The sequence below is a fragment of the Pistacia vera genome, unplaced genomic scaffold (assembly GCF_008641045.1).
Source record: "Pistacia vera cultivar Batoury unplaced genomic scaffold, PisVer_v2 Contig260, whole genome shotgun sequence".
NCBI lineage: Eukaryota > Viridiplantae > Streptophyta > Magnoliopsida > Sapindales > Anacardiaceae > Pistacia > Pistacia vera.
This window is the reverse complement of record NW_022196069.1, coordinates 1436383-1455406: the sequence shown is the minus strand read 5'-3', so window position 1 is coordinate 1455406 and position 19024 is coordinate 1436383. Positions and strand designations below refer to the sequence as shown.

General features: G+C 34.3%; 1 protein-coding gene across 1 annotated transcript; it reads right to left on the bottom strand.

Moving 5' to 3' along the window:
- Window positions 1–360: 360 nt before the first annotated feature.
- LOC116132831 (probable receptor-like protein kinase At1g80640) lies at window positions 361–4765 on the bottom strand. Its single transcript, XM_031418503.1, has 10 exons — window positions 4369–4765; window positions 3463–3633; window positions 3093–3343; window positions 2858–2990; window positions 2696–2759; window positions 2510–2606; window positions 2305–2404; window positions 1099–1217; window positions 914–1003; window positions 361–822 (listed from the first exon to the last, which is right to left on the bottom strand). Exons 1-10 carry the CDS (start codon window positions 4544–4546, stop codon window positions 697–699), a joined length of 1329 nt encoding a protein of 442 aa, XP_031274363.1. The 5' UTR covers window positions 4547–4765; the 3' UTR covers window positions 361–696.
- Between the last annotated feature and the right edge of the window lie 14259 nt (window positions 4766–19024).

Below are 19024 nucleotides of genomic sequence, written 5' to 3'. Positions count from 1 at the left end.
TGTTGCCCCATCCGCGACAAGACCACCACAAATGGGTACAACTTACCTTTAAAATTGGCTTTTAAGAGGAGAATGCCCAAGTGATTACAAACCCAGATGCCAAGTCATTCCTTAACGACGTCAGACTCAATTAGGATCGTTACAACTTCCAAAACGTATCATCCTAGAAGGAAGGTTACCGGTAACTTTTGAGGTCCAGAAGGTCTTATAGCCATGATGATTGCTTTAGAACTTCACATTTTGTATACCAAAAAGCTTAAGAAAATCATCTTAATGTTAGATACGATCAGGAATATAGGACGTTCATATTTCAACGATATCAGAATCTTGGCATTGCAGTGTAACCTACCTTTCTTCTGATTCAAAAAATAAAATTCTTCATTTTCATCCAAAAGTACATTCCATTTTCAATAATCTAAACCAAAGAAACTACATTGCAAGTTCTACAACGCAATGACATATAATTTACAGCTGTATCAATGAGAAACTAAATTTCTAGCTACCATGATCTTCCCTGTATATGTATCCCTGAAGGCAACTTTTGTCTGGAAAAGAATGATCAGGAACCAAAAAAACGAGAACCATGTGATGTACTTTGAACATCCAGCAGCATTAAAGAATGTAATGCTGGCTGACGTGATAAGCAAGGTTTACTTGTCTGAAGGCTGGGTGCCGACAAGGCAAAGGTTATGCTCCTTATGCAACTCGTAATGACCCTCCAAGCTCGGTCGGTACAAGAGGAATTAACGAATGCAGAACATCCATTATCAATGGCCTGTAACTTGGTTCAGGTTGTATACATAGCACTGCTACAGCGGCAACCTGTACATTGAAAGTACGAAACTCAAATTTGTAACTGAAGCAGGATTATGGTTTATAAATATTCTAACAATAGTTCTTCGGCAATATTTACCTGATATAAGTGCTTTAAATCCATCGTGTCTCTAATTACAGGATCCACAAGGTTGGGAAGCTTTGATCGGTCAGTGAGCTGAGGCATGGCCTGTAAAAATTGGTTATAAGATAAGTTCCAGAACTCCCACAATCCTAACTGAAACTTCCCTAATGCAGTTTGCTTTGTGATTGAAAGAAAATTACCCATGTGACTACCGATTGGCATTGAATTGGTGACATCTTTTCCACCGGCCTTCTTCCCATCAGAAGCTCCAGCAATACAACTCCAAAGGCATATACATCACTCTTATCAGTAAGTTTACCTGAGAAAGTAATGATCATGTTAGTCTTTTTCCGAGAATTACTCAAATCTATATTGAGGCACCATCAGTAGTAAATAAAACTCTATGATCTTCCGAGGGTATGGGAAGGGGATGGCTGCACTCGATAGGCTGTTTTCTCACATTTTTATACGTCACATACTATGCTATATTGTCAAGAAATGACACCAGTACAAGGATAGCTGCCTCATTCAAGAGCTTTGATATAATCTTGTATGACATTTGCTACACTTGTAATCCAGAGAGGCTCAAACAGCATAGCACCATATGACCATAATTACATAGTTTTCACAATCACAACAGCCAATTCAAGACAATTTTTAAATAATTTTCCAATCATAACATCTCCATGAATATAGAGTAGTTCTATTATGTATATGTTGAAGGCTATGAACAAGCAGTCTTGTAGGTCAATGAAGTGACATGAAAATATGGAACAAATAAGTCAGGCTATCTAGAACTAGTAAGTAAAAAAGATCGAATATTTGAATTCTACTGGAAATTATGAGCATGATTGATCAAAAGATCTTCAACTAAAAAATGAAGAATTTACTCATATAGTATCCTTATTCAAGTATATTTAATCATGTCAAAACTCGGAATTCAGTGCAAGCGATATATGAGATATCATTAAAGGCCTTAAGTTCAAACAGCTGAGGGATGAGTGATCCTGGTTAATTATGTTTGCAAGATACTTTTTCTATGGCTTGATGAAAGAGGGAAAAGGATAATAATATATAGAAAACATCATTCCGCAGCAAGTGACTGATCCAAATGTTTAAACCTTAAGTTGAAACACAAGTATTTTCTGGGGACAGTAGAAAAGCTTGATTGTGCACAATGGATGAAGATATAAAAATCATAATAGAAATTCAAAGTTGAAACACAGTCATCTCTCGAGTAGAAACTTATTTCTACTGAAAACAGTCATCTATTATAGCACATGACAGAAACTTGAGGGGTTACAAGACAGAGGAAGAACTATTCAAGGGACTGGGAAAAGTTAAAGAGCAACATTTAACAGAAGAAGCAACTTATCATGTTTCAGTCAAATGGAGCATTGGCTTACCCTCTAAAAGATACTCTGGGGCAACATAGCCCAGCGTTCCAGAAAGCTTTACATTCTTGCTTTGGGTTCCACCAGTCACAGCAAGGCCAAAATCTGAAAGCTGGAAGAAGCAAAAACTTAGAAGGGGAAACATTCTAATTAACATTGTAAAAAAATTATACAAATATATGCACCTAATTTTTCATGATTCTTATATAATATTTACCTTTGCATTAAAGTTGGAATCAAGAAGAATATTGGACGATTTCAGATCTCTGTGGACTAGAGGAGGGCTGCAGTGCTCATGAAGATGTTCTAGTCCTCTAGCATTCAGAACAATAGTTGAAACTAACATTAAAATAACAAAATAAAGCAAAAATATGTAAACAACGAAGCTGGCTAGATGCAATACCGAGCAACATCAACAGCAATTTTCATCCGTAGATGCCATGTAAGATCAGATCCATGAGTAGGACCTGCAATGTTAATCCAAAAAAATAAAACAAATATGTTAAAAAGTTACAATCTTCCATCATCTATGCCAAGTTACTTAAAAATAAAGAGAAGTTTATACCATGCAATTGGTCCTCCAAAGAGCCATTTTGCATCATTTCATATACAAGAAACCTTGTTTCATTATGGATGCAGTAACCTAAAAGAGAAATAATATTCTGATGCCGGATTTTAGTTAACCAGTTCAGTTCATTCTGCAGTTGCAAGCCAATGTTTCACAAAAGAAAATCCATTAGAACTAGTTTCAAATTACAGAAAGAGATATACAAATCAATCTAAGAAAAATGAAAAACTACCTCAAATTCTCTTTCAGCATCCTGCCCTCTATCATCTATTCTCTTCACTGCTGCAAGGAATTTTTCATTGAACCGTGCTTTATAAACACGCCCACGACCTCCCTCACCCAGAACATTATTTTCCCGGAAATTGTTTGTGGCAACTTCTAAATACTGATACTCAATGACAGCAACTGAATCATTCTTACCAGTTGTCCTCAATGAATTAAATCGTTCCATCATTGGACTCAATGAAAGTCCTCTGCCAGAATCTACATAATGTAACAGGTAAAGCAGAAAGATGAACATAACAGGAATATTAACAGATAGATAATCGGTCTAGACAACGGTAAGGACAAAAGCATATTTAATTTCACGAAAGAGTACATACCAAAGTTCTGTTTGCTTTTTCCATTGGAATCCTTCAGTTTTTTCAATCTATAGATCCAAAAGCATAAAAAGAACAGCAATAGAACACCAAGAATAGTCGGTGTGACAACAAGTGCTATAAGTATTTTCTTGTTCAGATCTTGGTGGTGCACCATTCTAACCTCAGAATTTCCTGCACAAACACAAACAACGTCAGCAATTATATCAGATTATGAAAAGAAAATGACAAGAAACGCACTTAAAACAAAAACAAAATAGGCACATGCTTGATCATCCAAATAACTGTCAATGTCTCAGAATTTTTTGCATGAATGTTTTTCGATTTTTCATCATCTTTTCTCAAATTTTAATTGCAGAAAATCCAGATTAGGCTGCTGAGAATTGGAAAATATATTGTTAAGGTTTATGAGAAAATACTCACCTTAACTGAGATATACTGTTGCATTAAGTACATTTCAGAAGTGATTTTTATTTGCAAACTCCAAGACCCAAAAAAGAAAAAAAAGACTGTAAAATTTAAAATTCTAGCTTCATTTTATTCCAATATTTTCAACAGCCAAATTCAACACAAACTCGAAATCCAAAGAAACTAAGTAATTCTTCTAATTCTGCATAAATCTTGATATGTGTCTTTAATTCACAAACTTAATTCCAAATTTCGAGAGTGAAAATCAACTAAACCATGTAAAGAAAAAAATCAACCTTAAAATAAAGTTCATGTTTTGAAGAAGGTAATCAGTGAAGTGTTTTTTGGTGGGCTCTATCTGCGCAAAATCTCATCTACCAAACAGACTGCACACTCAAAATGAACCATTTTGTACTTAAAGTAATAAACTTGAGTTCAATTTTGAAACGAAGTGAAAACAAACAACATTCATAAACAAAACAGGGGCCATTGTTGACATACCTGGAGATTGAGCTTCCATTTTTGCAGAAAACTGAGAAAGGGGTTCCTTCACGGCAACAAAACCAGAACTAAAAATGTTGGAAACAGTTGTGTCTGGTCTGGCAACAAGTACAGATGAGAACAAACAAATGCTACATGCCCACATGGGCAAAATCATTGCAAGAAGCTTCATTTCCATTCTTTTGAGAAAAATTAAAGAAAGAAAAAAAAAAAAAAAAGCAAAGTAAAGAGTGAAACTTTTTTTTTATTTTCTTGACTAAACTTTGGTTGTTTTGTTCTTTTAACTTTGAATCTACCAGCAGTGAATGAATCTAGAAGGGAACAAAACAAAAGAGTGTTGCAGGAAAATTAAGAAAACACTTTTTTCCTTTTGATGATGTAGTTGAGTCGAGTCGAGTTGAGTTGAGTTGAGTTGAGAAGTGGGGTAAGTGAACATGAAATCATGTGGCGGTTAGTAATTCAAAGCTGAAAAATCCGAAAATTATGGGGACCCAGACGTGTGTAAGAGATTAGAAATTGACGTGGTGACAGTAAAGGACAATGGCGCCCTTAAGTCTTTAGCTTCCCAGAAGGGATTTGACAATTTTTGCCAATTATAAATACTTTGTCTTCACTCAATAGCGATAGAATGAATAATCATTATTGATCATATGTATGGTTAATATCATTATATTTTATTGTAGGAAACAACAAAACAAAACAGTGACGGTGAGAGAATCTTATATTATCGTATCAATATTTTTCTTGACATAAATGTATTTAAGTACGTAAGAGAGTTAATAATAGAAAGGACAATCATCCTCGTAATGCTCCTCTCTTTTTAACTCAGGAGTAGTCTCTCTCTTCGTCAAGAAAGTTTATTCCTTTACTTTTATTTTTATATTCAAATTTTAAAATTATTTATTATAATAATATTGTAATTTATTTAATCTATAATTATTAAATTATGTATTATATCATATATCAAAAATATAATTTTTTTAATCATATATCGTATCGTAGGATACGGATTTTTTCAAAAATAATAATAAAATAATAAAAAATTTCTAAAAATTAATTTCATCTCTAAGATTAATTATCGAATTTTGTGATATTATTGGCTTTAAATTATGGTATTATATAATCAAAATTAATCACAAAATTAAGAATTTATATCATTTCCTCTCAACTATTCATATAATTTCTAAAATCAATGTCAATATATATATCTCCACTTGTGTTATTATTATCATGCAAAATGGGCATCACATCTTCCTCTTCACTTTCTCTATACAAAATAGGTAAATTTGGGCAGGTTTTAGTGAACCGGGTTGGGTGACCTAGATCCAACCTGAAAATTTTGTTGGGTCTTTGGGCCAAATTAATAAAGTCTTATCGATATTTTTAAGGATACGAATCAATACAGATCGTATTATAGGATACATATCAACTATCGAAAAGTTTATGATACACTCTCTGATATGTATCGTTGACGACCTGTATCGAATCGTATCATAGAATACATATTGCATATCGTAAGATACTAATAACCATGATATGATCTTTTAGGCTTGTAAAATATTCAATAAACCCCGAGGATTTGTTCATAAGCCGACCCCCAACACCGTGGTTACCAAAAAAAATATATTAAGTAATTAATTTCTAAAATACATTCATGATTAATCCATTATTTTGTGACCCATATAAGTATTCCCTGTAGGGACATATACAATTAGGGAAAATAAATAATAATAATATGAGGATGTAACGAAATCTTCAATTTAATCTTTATTTCTTGCTAATTAAAGGATTGTGACATCCAATAATTAAAGCATTTTCCTTATTGAAATGATGTCTCGCTCTATTAAGGTATCTAGGCCATATTAGAGTATGTCTAATCCTTAAAGTCATAGAACACCCTATAAACTTAATAGATGAAGGTAATTACACAAATTATAAGGTATGTATCTTTCCTACAACTCGAATACAGGACCCCCTAGGTATAACTAATCCTAGTGGCTATAGGGTTTACCATCCCCTCACAAGGAGATTTACTTTATTTGATATTGAGAATTGTTGGGTAAACTATCTCTGGGTAACTGAGTGATTCGATAGGAATTCTTGAATATACCACTCAAGAGGTCTCGAATTTAAATTCTTTATTGATTGCTAATAGGGGTAGTCATTAGAACTTTTATCTAGTCAATGGTTTTATGGTCTTGAGAGATTAATTGAGATACACAAAAACTGCTTGGAACACTCACACTCAATTAAAAAAAGAAAAAATGGAAATAATACAGGTTGGCTGCAGCTGAATTGCCAGCAAGCAATAAAGACAACCACAAGTTGGAGTTACTTATTACTCCATCCACGTATAATTTGACCGTCAACAGATTAAAACATGTGATTTTAATTAAGAAATAATTAACAAAATAATAATATCTAGAATTAATATCATACCATATACTAATAAGTCAAGCAGAAGTTAATAAGATCTGCCGGACTTGTGACTTTATCACAAATCTCATGTGAACTTTTGCCCACTTATTAAGAGGAAGTGGTGAGTCAATTTATACTATAGTATTGAATGACATATTGAAAAATTGAAAATAAAAAAGCAATAGATATAAATTTTATTAGTCATTTTCAGTAGGGCCTGTAATAAATTTTCCATGTTTTTTTATTTAAAAATAAATAAAAAATGAAATCTTATTTTTTCTATAAAAACGATGGTCCACTTCAGGATACATACCTCACAACCCATTTCTATTGCACATGTGATTGCTTCAATATAACTCATAACTGGCTTTCACTAAAATATTTGCTCTATATATTTATATTAATTCATAATTTTTACTAAATTTTTTATGAATGACTATTTGAAATGGCTTTAGAAAATAAAATTATATGTAATATTTATGTGATATTATTGTATCAATAAATAAAAGTATTATTTACATTAATTCCTTAAAATACATCTTATTATACTAAGTTACACATCTGCTCTAAATTCCTTTACGGTGAAGGAACTAGCATTAAATAAAAGAGAAATCAGAAAGCTACTCGAACCAAGTTATTAATTTAATAAATTATCTTGTTTACTTGGAGTTTGTATTGGAATTATTGGAGCATCATATTCATAACTATATTTATCTCACCTCCCTATGCATGACAAAAAATAATTTAAAAATATTTAAAAAGGTAACTTGAGCCAATAGTATTTGAATTAAGATTACATAGGATAATCATCTTTATGTTTTATGGTAAAAGAGCAAAAAAAAATTTCATAAATTCTTATATTAATAGTGATAATCATTAAAGCTCTTATTTAATTGATAATTCTAAAACATTAAAAAATTAGTTTAAATATACACATATTGACTTAAAAACCTGATGATAAAAAAAAAAAAAAAAATTACAAATGATGATCAAATATTTTGTTGAGTGTTCACATCAATACCAATAACGAAAGGAACATTGAGCCATGTGCTTCAATGTCTCCATGTCTTTATTTAATTTAATAACCTACGAATTTCGAATATTTTATTGCATGCTATAATTGACTTTAATAAAACAGACAATCACTAAAACTGTAATCTTTAACTTGAAAACAATTAATTAACGTGTTTTTCATATTTTCTAAATTTATAAAACAGGAAATATGTAGCTTTGTAATTAATACATGGATGATAAAAGAACTGATTTAGAAATTTATTTTAATTTTTAAATAGGAATGAAACAAGGTAAAACAAATTGGAGAAGAGGCCCATTAATTTCATTTGGATTTGAAGCCTGGCCCTTGAATTCAAAATCCATGCGAGGCTGGGTCACCTGAATGTTGCTCTGCTATATTGAAAATGACTAGTTAATTTTTGTTGACAAATATCAAATATCAAATCTTTTAATCTTTTATTTTATTCTTTAATTGAATAATTTTCATTCTATAATAAAAAAAAATGCATGTATTATATTAACATGTTGTCATTGCTTTGTGGGAGGCTAGGATCATAAATTTTTTTACAAAAAAAAAATAAATAAATAAATAATTTGAGTAGTGACTCTTGTACTCTCTAGAATTCTCTCTATATTTTTAAATTTTCTTAGAGTTTTTCTTTTTATTTTTTTATATTTAATCCTCGAATTGAAGCTAAAGATATTAGTGAAGGAATTTCACATATTTCAATCATTTAAAGAGACTTATGTGTATAGATATCTGTATAGAATCAATTAAAGATTTATTTACAAATTAATCAAACGAATAATGCAAGTTGGCCTAGACACTTTGGTTATAAAAAAAAAAAAAAAAAAAAATAGTGATCTTGAATAGCATCATTCTAAAAATATGGCACTAATACAAAGAGTTTTTTTTTTTTTTTAATGTATAATTAATTTAAAACACTTTTCATATGTATAATTAAAATTGAGGTGGTTTTTTTGGTGTCACTTATTTGAGAAGAGCTTATTATAGTATGACTTATGAAACATAGATTTTACATGGGAAACCTTTTAGCCATACTAGTTATGCTATAGATAATATTCAAAAGTGCAGTGCCTTCAACAGGGCCAGCTTAAGGGGTAGGCAGGTGAGGAACCTGCCTAGGGCCCCATGTGAGGAACCTGCCTAGGGCCCCAAAAAAATGGGGGCCCAAATTTTTTATAAATTTTTTGAATATCTTACAAAAATGAAAATGGTTTATAATTTCTTATCTAAGTCAAGAGGCCCTCAAAAAAAAGCCAAAAAAACCCAAATTTATTATAAACTTTTTACATATATTTCCACCCAAAGTTTAACAAAATAGTAAGTTTGTACCTCTAGTTTTATATAGTCTAGTTTATACCCTTAAATTAACACATTGAATCTCTTTTAACAATGGAAGACTAAAATAGTCATTTACATATCTCAAATTACTCACCCCCAATTCAATCCTAAAATTTGACATTCACATAAATCATCTCCAGCCCTCTTCTGCCGCCAGTGGTTTGGAGTTGATTTCGGTCAATTTTGGTTCCGGTCGATTTTCTCACCAAAATCGATCGAAATCATCATTTTATCGGCTCCGTTTGGTTCACAATTTTGTGTTTTGGGAAAAGTTTTTTTGAAAAAAGTTAAAAAAAAATTGAATTGGGCGGGTATTACAATGTAGGATTTATAAATTATAAAATACCCCATATGTTTATTTTTTTACAAAAAACCCCCTATAATAAAACATTAAAAGTTAATAAAAACACCCCCAACCCACCCTCAAATACGGACAGCCGGCCACCACGGCCGAAGGGTGGCCGGAGTCGCTGTATCGGCGCATGACCGGCTGGATCTTACTGATCGTGCACCGATATGACCTTTTCCGACCAGATCCACGGTGGATCTGGCCGTATTTGCTATTCAACGATGGCCAACAAACGGTCGTCGTTGATGGTCAACGACGACCGTTTGTTGGCCGTCGTTACCGACTGGTTACGACCAAAGATCTTAGATCTTGCCTTTTTCGGCCAGATCCACGGAAAAGACTAGATCGGCGCACTACCGGCCAGATTCAGCCGGTAGTGTGCCATCTTACCAGATTCCAACCATTTTCCGGCAGTGGTGGCCGAAATCTGGTAAATGTGGATTGTTGGGGTGTTTTTGTAATTTTTTAAAAAATATTTAGGGGTATTTAATTAAATTAACAAATTTAAGGGGTTTAAAAAAAGTTGAATAATATTGAATAATATTATGAGTTTTTGGGTATTTTACTGTTTAACTTTTTTGGGAATACTAAAAATAGTATTCCCAAAATGCAACCAAACGAAGCCATCATTTCCCAACCTTGATAGCCCTCGATTTGACTAATTTTTGATGAATCTTGCAACCCAACTCCACCACACGGCAGCCATTTCCAACCTTTTTGGCATGTACCCGACATTGTTGGCCTTCCACGACACCACCATCTTCCTCCCCTCAACCCTCTCACCAAAACCCCTATCATACCTTATTCGTTTACTCTGCTAATCGTCGGCCATCGATACCTTTTGGGCTGTGACTTCTCAAGCCTTTTCTTATCAATCTTGGTATTGGAAATCACCCATTTCACCACCCATCACTTCTCCAACATCTACTCTCCAAAACCCCCCACCAACCTAACCTTGTTAGCCTACCGATTGTTGTTCACCTCTCCTAGTGATTTTTCATCTCAAAAGGCAAAAAAAATAATAAAATAATAAAATATTTTTTTAATATATGCTTATATTATTAGAGGGCCCCAAAGTAACTCCTGTCTAGGGTCACAAATGTTCTAGAGACGGCCCTGGCCTTCAATGGCGTTAAAACATGATATTTTTACAGTGATAACTCGAGTCAAAAATGATTTGGGAGATGGGATCGATTTGATGACTCATTTAAGATCGTTTGATGATGATCTTGGTGAGAAACATGTCTCTAATGGACAGTTCGCGGAGTGGTATTTTATTTTCATCCAAACATATTTACTCTAAAACACTCACTTCATTTGCGCGTGAAATGGAACAATGTGCAAGGGAGTTTTGAAGTGCATAATTATACAAGGGATATAACGAGGTGCATGTTTTGTTCATGGAGTATCAAGCAAGATGCAGATTATACTTTGAATACTATGAAAAATATAAGGCAGAAGTTCTATGTATGGAAGAGATCTTGTTATTATATTGATGATATTTACGTGTAATAAGAATGAATAGTTATTATATNTTATGAAGATGGTTAATTTTTAAAAGTCAAATATTCAAGTTATAGTACCCTTACTCCAATTTTTCTGTTTTATCACTTCAAATGCTCTCAAATCTTATCACAATTTGCTTTTGCAAGACTACAAATATATTTTTTTATATCGTTCTTATATTAATTTCAAGCAAATTCCAAGTTGCATTGCTCGATACTTTTTATTTCTTATTGATTAATTTGATGGTTATCATCAATATTTTTATGTGTTTAAATTACTACACAATTGTTTCCAGTTATTTTTTTTTAAATTAAGCATGTCTAATAAAAATCAAATAATATATATATATATATATATATATATATATATATATAACTGGGGTTAAATCCCTAAGACCTATTGAATATCTCACAAGCCCAATGGATTAGGTAAATCACAAATATAGTAAGTGGCAACTGCGGAAACTCGAACACAAGACTTTTGGGTAACCCACCCAGATGGCTAAGGTCTTGTCATCCGGCCACAAGCCCAATGATTAAAAAAATATACATCGTTTTTGATATTATAAGGAATCTAGATAGAGACAAAGAGAAGCGGTTCAAAATAATGACACTGCCAGACTATGCCCAAGAGAAGAGAAAAAGAGAAGAATTTTGGATATTCAATATATTGCAAGGCTATACAATTGGCCAATTTATACAATTTTTTAAATGTAAAGAAGGAAAATAATAAATACAAAATCCTTGTAATTGTTCAATCAATCACATGAATTAAGTTGATTGATTGAAACTTTAATCAATACTCCTTAATCTCAGCCAATAGAGATCAAAGGAAATCAATAATAAAGGCGTTCCATATTTCGTCACTCCCCCTCAAGCTTGTGGTTTGTAGATATCAAAAACTCCAAGCTTACTAAGTAAATATACATGATGTCTGCTACATAATGGCTTTGTGAAGATGTCTGCTAATTGTTCTGAATTACGAATGTGTAAAGTCTTAATTATCCCTTCTTGTATTTTGTTCCTAACAAAGTGGTAATCAATTTTTATATGTTTCGTTCGTTCATGGAATACTAGATTTGCTGCTATGTCATTTGCAGCCTTGTTGTCTTAGTATAAAAGAACAGGTTTACTTACTTGTACTTCTAAGTCCTTTAATAATCCCAGAATCCAAACGATCTCACATGTTGTCTGTGCTATGACTCTGTATTTTGCCTCTGCTGAAGAAAGAGATATTATTAATTGTTTATTTGTTTTCCAAGAAATAAGAGCCCCCCCTAGCTTGATGCAGAATCCTGTAAGTGATTTTCTTGTCATTGGACATGTGACCTAGTCTGAGTCACAATGAGCTGTGATATCCAAACCTTTGTCTGAAGAAAATATGAGACCTAAGCCAAGACATCCTTTTAAGTATTTTAGAACCTTTATTGCAGCATCCATGTGATATTGTTTAGGCACATGCATGAATTGACTAAGGATGTGGACCGTATAACTGATGTCTAGGCGAGTCATGGTGAGATAGATTAATCGTCCAACAAGTCTTTGATAATTTGTGGGGTCTTCAAGAGGTGGATCAACTTCAGTAGATGATGTCCCATTGTCATATTCTTGAGTAGTCAGTTTGGTGTTTTGTTCTACTAGAACAATACTTGGCTTGCATCCTAATAGCCCAGAATCAGAAATTAGTTCTAAGACATATTTCCATTGGCTGAGAGATATTCCTACTAGGGATCTTGCAATTTCGATTCCTAACAAATATTTTGGTTCTTCCAAATTTTTTGTTCGAGATTGTCTGTTGAGATGCTTTTTCAAGGATTTGATGCCTACTTCATCATTTCAGGTAATAAGAATGTCATCTAAATAGATGATTAAAGCAATAAAGGTTTTACCTTTGTGCCAAGTAAATAGTGCGTAGTCATGTTTAGACTGAACAAATCCTATGCCAATGAGAGCTTTGCTGAATTTCTCATTCTATTGTCGGGATGCTTGTTTGAGGCCATAGAGGGATTTTCGCAGACAACATACTGTATTCTCCCCCTGTTTGCGAATGTTGGGAGGAAGATCCATATAAATTTCTTTATGAAGATCACCATGAAGGAAAGCATTGTGAACATCCATTTGATGGAAAGACCAGTCACGAACGGAAGCCACTATAAGGAAAGTACTAACTGTGACATGTTTGGCTACTAGTGAGAATTTCTCTTGATAATCAAAGCCCTCATGCTAAGTGAAGCCTTTAGCCACCAATTGAGCTTTGTAACGTTCAATGCATCCATCAACATGGTGCTTGCCTTTGTAGACCTATTTACAACCAATAGGTCTTTTGTGAGAGGGACGAGGCACTAGATCCCAAGTATGACTCTGAGTCAGAGCAATAAGTTCATCAGTCATTGTTTGACACCAGTGAGAGTATTGAACAACATCTGAGTAACTAGTGGGTTCTCGATCAATGGCGTTGTGACTAATACAAGCTCTGTGTACAAGAGAGAGACGATCATAACTCACGTAATTGGAGGTAGGATATAATGTACCTGAGCAATCTAAAATAGTAGGGCATTCATAATCTGTTGTGCATATTGGAGGCTAAGTATTGCGACGTGCAGGAATAGCTGGAACTGGAATAATGGATCCTGGTGTGGAAACAATTGGAATAAGGGATCTTGGTAGGGAACCAGCAGTAGGAATCTAAATAGGTGTTTCTTCTTGAGGATCATTAGTGGCCACAGTATCAGAATTAGAGGTAGAGGTCAGGCTGAGGAATTGGAAGGACCAGTATCATAGTAAATAGAGGATTTGGTTGGATATTATCTTCAGGAACCAGTCTAGGTGATGTAAATGTAGTACTGTCATTTATGGCAAACGAAAAAATGTCTTCATGAAACACAACATCTTTGGAGATCAAGAACCTATTTTCAACTGGATCATATAGCCTGTAACCTTTTTGAAGCATAAGATATCCCATAAATATACAGCGGGTGGCCCAGGTACCAAATTTGTCATGGGAGCCAAGGGTGGCAACATAACAAAGGCAGCCAAATACTCGGAGGTGGTCAAGAGCTGGTGGCTTCTTGAATAGTATCTTATAAGGAGTCTTACCATGAATAACTACAGTTGGCATGCGGTTGATCAGGAATGTGGTTGTGATCACACAATCTCCCTAAAAGGAAACGGGTATGTGGGCTTGGTGTTTAAGGGCACAGGCTACTTCAAGCAGATGGCGGTGTTTTCTTTCGACAACCTCATTTTGTTGTGATGTATATGTGCAAGAGCTTTCATGCAGAAACGATGGTTGTCCATGGTCATCACCCAGTTTCGTACTTCTATCCCTAGCATTGTCGGTTCTAACTCTTTGGATAGAAGTACGAAACTGGGTGATGACCATGGACAAAAAAATTTTAATGTGAGTAAGTGTTTGGGTTTTAGATTTCATGAGGAATGTCCATGTACCCCTAGAAAAGTCATAAACAATGGTGAGGCAAAATTTGGATCCATCATGATTTGGGGTGTGGTAAGGACCCCAAATATCAAGATGGATTAAAGCAAAAGGTTGGGTTATAGTGGAAGTGCTATGTGGAAAGGTAATACAGACTTGTTTAGCTAATGGACATATAGGACACTGAGGTTGAGGGATAGTTGCACTATGACCTAATTTTGATGAAGAATAAAGAAATTTTTATTAATCATCGTATTACAATTTGAAATTTTATTTGGATTACAAGGAGGAAAAGTTTTAGTAGACTCAGCATGTGCCCAATATATAGACCTCTATTGACTTTACCCAAGCCCATCAGCTTCCCAATCGAAGGGTCTTGAAATTTATATGTGTTAGGACAAAACTCTACAGTGCAATTATTGTTTTCACATATTTTGGATACTGAGATGAGGTTAAAATGAAATGCAGGAATACATAGCACATTTTTAAGTGATAAAGTGACAGATAATTGGACAGTCCCTATATGAGTGGTTGGGGTGATATTCCCGTTCGGCATACGAATAGAAGTGGATGAGGTAGTGGAAATAGTGATAAAAAAAAATTTGGGTGATAAATTATGTGATCACTAGCCCCTGAATCGATAATCCACATATCAGTTGTGAGTAAATTAAAACAGGAAAAGGTACTTGCGTAAGATGCGGTGGGAGCAGTTAGAACATTTTCAACAACTAGAGCAATTGATTACATTATTCCAAATTGAGAGTGGGTGCTGACTAATTTCCAAGAGAATCAACTTGGAAAGAAGAAGAATTGCCATTTATGTCGTTGTTGTTGGAATTCGGATGACCATGTAATCTCCAACAATGGTCCCAATCATGATTTCTTCTTTTGCAATAATCACAATATAGTCTGTTTTTATTGGACTTGAATTTCCCGACCCGTTTGACTCATTTCCATACTCGTTTGACCCATTTCCAGATCCATTTGACCCGTTTGACCAAGGAGTTGACCTGTTTGACTCATGGCGTGACTTGTCACGATTGGAGCCGTGAGATGCGTTTAAAAATGTGATAAAGTTTTTTACCGTCAAATTGAAAGATTGAATCTGAGCCCTTCATCTTGTCATATATAAGAGAAGGGTTTTCACTGTCATTTTGCCCTAGCTGTTGTTGATCACCATTCTCTCTTAACCCTACCAACGCCATTGAATCTAGTGGTATTCTATCAAAGTTTAACTAGCATTGGCTTTCATCTTGCACCACCAATTGAAAACTCCGACGGAGAGAGGGTGGTGGAGATGGGGCCAGTACCTGTGTCCTGAAAGAAAGAAAACCATCATTTAATCTTAGCAAAAAATGAGACAATTGGTCGCGATCTCACATTCTGTGGTACAGATTGAGTGTTTCCGATGGCCCCTCAAGAGTTTCTTCGGCAACGTCTAACTCATTCCAAACAGCAGAGAGCCAATTGAAATAAGTGGTGACCGAGTTATTCCCTTGCTTGAGTTCAATGAGGCGTTGCCAAAGAGTGAAGGTTTTGGTGAGATCTAGCTTCCCACACGTCTCATTAATGTTAGCCCAGATCTCAACAACCATTTTTGTCAATGGGAGCCCAACCATGACCTCTGACGAAAGACAATTGTTGATCCATGATCAGACCAGCATATTGCAACAATTCCAATGGCGTTGAAGATGAGGTTGCGGCGGTGGTTGGAAAGCTCCATCAAGAAATGGATCTTTGTCTTTGGTGATGAGGGCTCATCGGAAATCGCAAAACTAGGAAGCATAGTTGTCTAATCCGGTTAGGGTTTGTTTGATGAGGACTAATTCAGGTCCATCGGAGATCGGTGAAAAAGGAACAACGCCTGGTTCAAGGCGATTGTTCCCAGCGGCTAGAACAATTCGAAAGGGATACAAGTAGGGATTTGGATCCAAACTCGATGTAGGAAAGGAATTCGAGTTGTAACCTGGCATTCCATATGGATAACAAGCTAGGTCAGGTCTGGTTTGAGTTGTGTGGGCTTCAATTGTGTGGGTTGTAGCAGGCATAGATTAAGTGTTTGGGCTAGAGCTATGTGGATTATCTGTGGTGATTGGGTTGTTTGTATTAATTGGGTCATCTGGGTTTTCTGTAGTTGTATTTGCATTGATTTCCATGCTGAAGGATNAACTTTGGTTCTCTTCTCAAGCGCCAAATGAGAACCCTATTTCACTACTTCTAAGTAAAACGCTAGAAAACATAATGGTGAAGCCAGCTCATATATATATAATATTTTTGTTAGCTGAGAGTGTTCGTATATATATATATATATAATATTTTTGTTGGCTGAGAGTGTTCAAGTTAGCTTATGTGCACCTCAACTAATCCTTTGAGACTCTGAAGTTAATGACCGAATAAGCCTCTAGTGGCTACTAGCTACTCCTATTAATAATTGAGGTGAATTAAATTCAGAATTTCTTGAGTAATACATCCAAGAGTCCTAGTTGATCACTCAACCACCCAATAGTGGTTAAAGTCAACTAGTATTTTGGTGTTCACTGAAAATTCAATCTATCCATTATGTCCTTATATACATTTGTTTTAGCCTAAGAACAAAAAACAGCTCATTATACATATTACATTTAGGGGATGTTTGGTTAGGGGCTATGTGAGATTACTTGGGGTTATATTATCTTATATTACTTGATTACTACGTTTGATTATCAAGTAATATAAGATTTCGGTAATCTTTAAATACCAATAATAGTTACTGTTGGTAATATTTGAGGTAATCTGATTACCTCGTTTTCTTAGGTATTGTAAGATTACTAAGGTAATTTTTTATTATTATAATTTTAACCCTTATTAATAAAATTTTAGGACAATAATACCCTTATTTTTAAATTAATTTACATAAATATGGCTTTTACTATTTCACCCCAATTAATTAACTTTTTGGACAAAATTACCCTTAAAGTCAAAACAAATTGCAGCCCACCCAAGCTAGCACCCCCACCTACCTGCCGCCATTGGCTACCGGCAACCACCATCAAAATGGCGCATGGAAGGCCGGAAATGGCCGTTATGCGTCGATATGGCCATTCCGGCCAAAGATCTGGTCGGAAATGGCCAGATCGTGACAGATCTAGCCGGAATGTGGCCGTTGACGGCCAGGCCAATGAATCTAGCTGGAAACAACCAGATTAGATATGGCTGTTTTCTAGCTAGATCTGTCACGATCTGGCCATTTTCGGCCAATTCTCTGGTCGAAAATGGCCATACAGCGCACGGAGGCCATTTCCTACCTTCTATGAGCAGTTAGGTTGCCAACTGCGGTGGCCGACAGTGGTTGCTAACGGACAACAGTGGTTGGGTTGGTGGGGGTGCATTGTTGATTTTTCAAATTTTTATCATGGGGTTGTTTTTGCTAAGTTTTTAAATATAGGGGGGTTATATAATCCAAATAATAATATAAATAACAATATTAAATAATAATAATATTTAATTAGAAGACAATTTAGTAATTTAAATAACATACCTACCAATCTATTCCTCTCAACCAAACATATTAATAAAATCAATAATACTAGATGTATAAACAAATCTTACAGAGATTTGTATACAAACTGATACGACATAAAATGAATGAAAGAATGAATATAAAAAGTCAATTCTTCCATTTATTTTGTGTCATATCAGTTTGTACATAAATTTTTGTAAGACTTGTTTGTGCATGAAGCATTACTCTAATAAAATATACCCGTCAATTTATTCCAACTAACTAAATATTTTTTCCTAAAGATTCCAGTAATCTTAAAAATAATCTAACATTCCTAATAATCCAATATTCTGTGAACCAAACGCATCCTTAAAAGTAAACCTAGCTGGTCTTTAATAAAGATTCTTTAAATTTCAAATGTGTATAATTATTAGTGCACTATATACGATCTCCATTACATTTAATAAAAGCATCTCACTTTTTTCCGATCAAGATGACTTATCATCACCCATTTGCTTTCACTTCAAAATTTAAAGCCAACCAAAAAATAAATAAATAACAGAAGGGCAGTGTTGTAATAAAAGAGAAGAGTGATGCTAATTTGGGGAGATAATAACACAAGTACAAGAAGGCTAAGCAGCACTAGTTTGTGTTTATGTCTCCAAGTTTGAAGTGGCTGAACTTAAAAAACGGCATTACCGGAAATAGTGAATCTGACAAAAGAAAAGGGAGGGCCAAAGAAAACATTCCTCTAATTTTAGAAAAAACCTCTTCTCAACCATCCAATCTCTTGTTGATTCTCCACTATATCTCTCCTTTGGATCTGCCCCTTCTTTCTGTTTCTGCTTTTCATTTTCATTTTCATTCATTGCTTTTGTTTCTTCACTTTGCTAAAGTTGTTTACTGTTACACATATACTCTCCTTCTTCAAACCAACACTCACTATATAAATTTTCTTCGTTTTCGTGGGTTTTCTTCATCTGGGTCACCTTCTCCTGGACCACAACACGTGAAAGGTGAGTTGGTTTTTTGTTTTTTAACTCCTTTTTACCTATAGGTTTTCTGTTTTTTGCATCCATATGCTGTTCTTGTT

Coding starts and splice junctions, on each gene's coding strand:
- LOC116132831 (XM_031418503.1), bottom strand. CDS start 4,546: ATGGAAATGAAGCTTCTTGCAATGATTTTGCCCATGTGGGCATGTAGC. Junction 3,344..3,462: donor AAAAAGCAAACAGAACTTTG/GTATGTACTCTT, acceptor TACATTATGTAG/ATTCTGGCAGAGGACTTTCA. Junction 823..913: donor ATTTAAAGCACTTATATCAG/GTAAATATTGCC, acceptor TTCAATGTACAG/GTTGCCGCTGTAGCAGTGCT.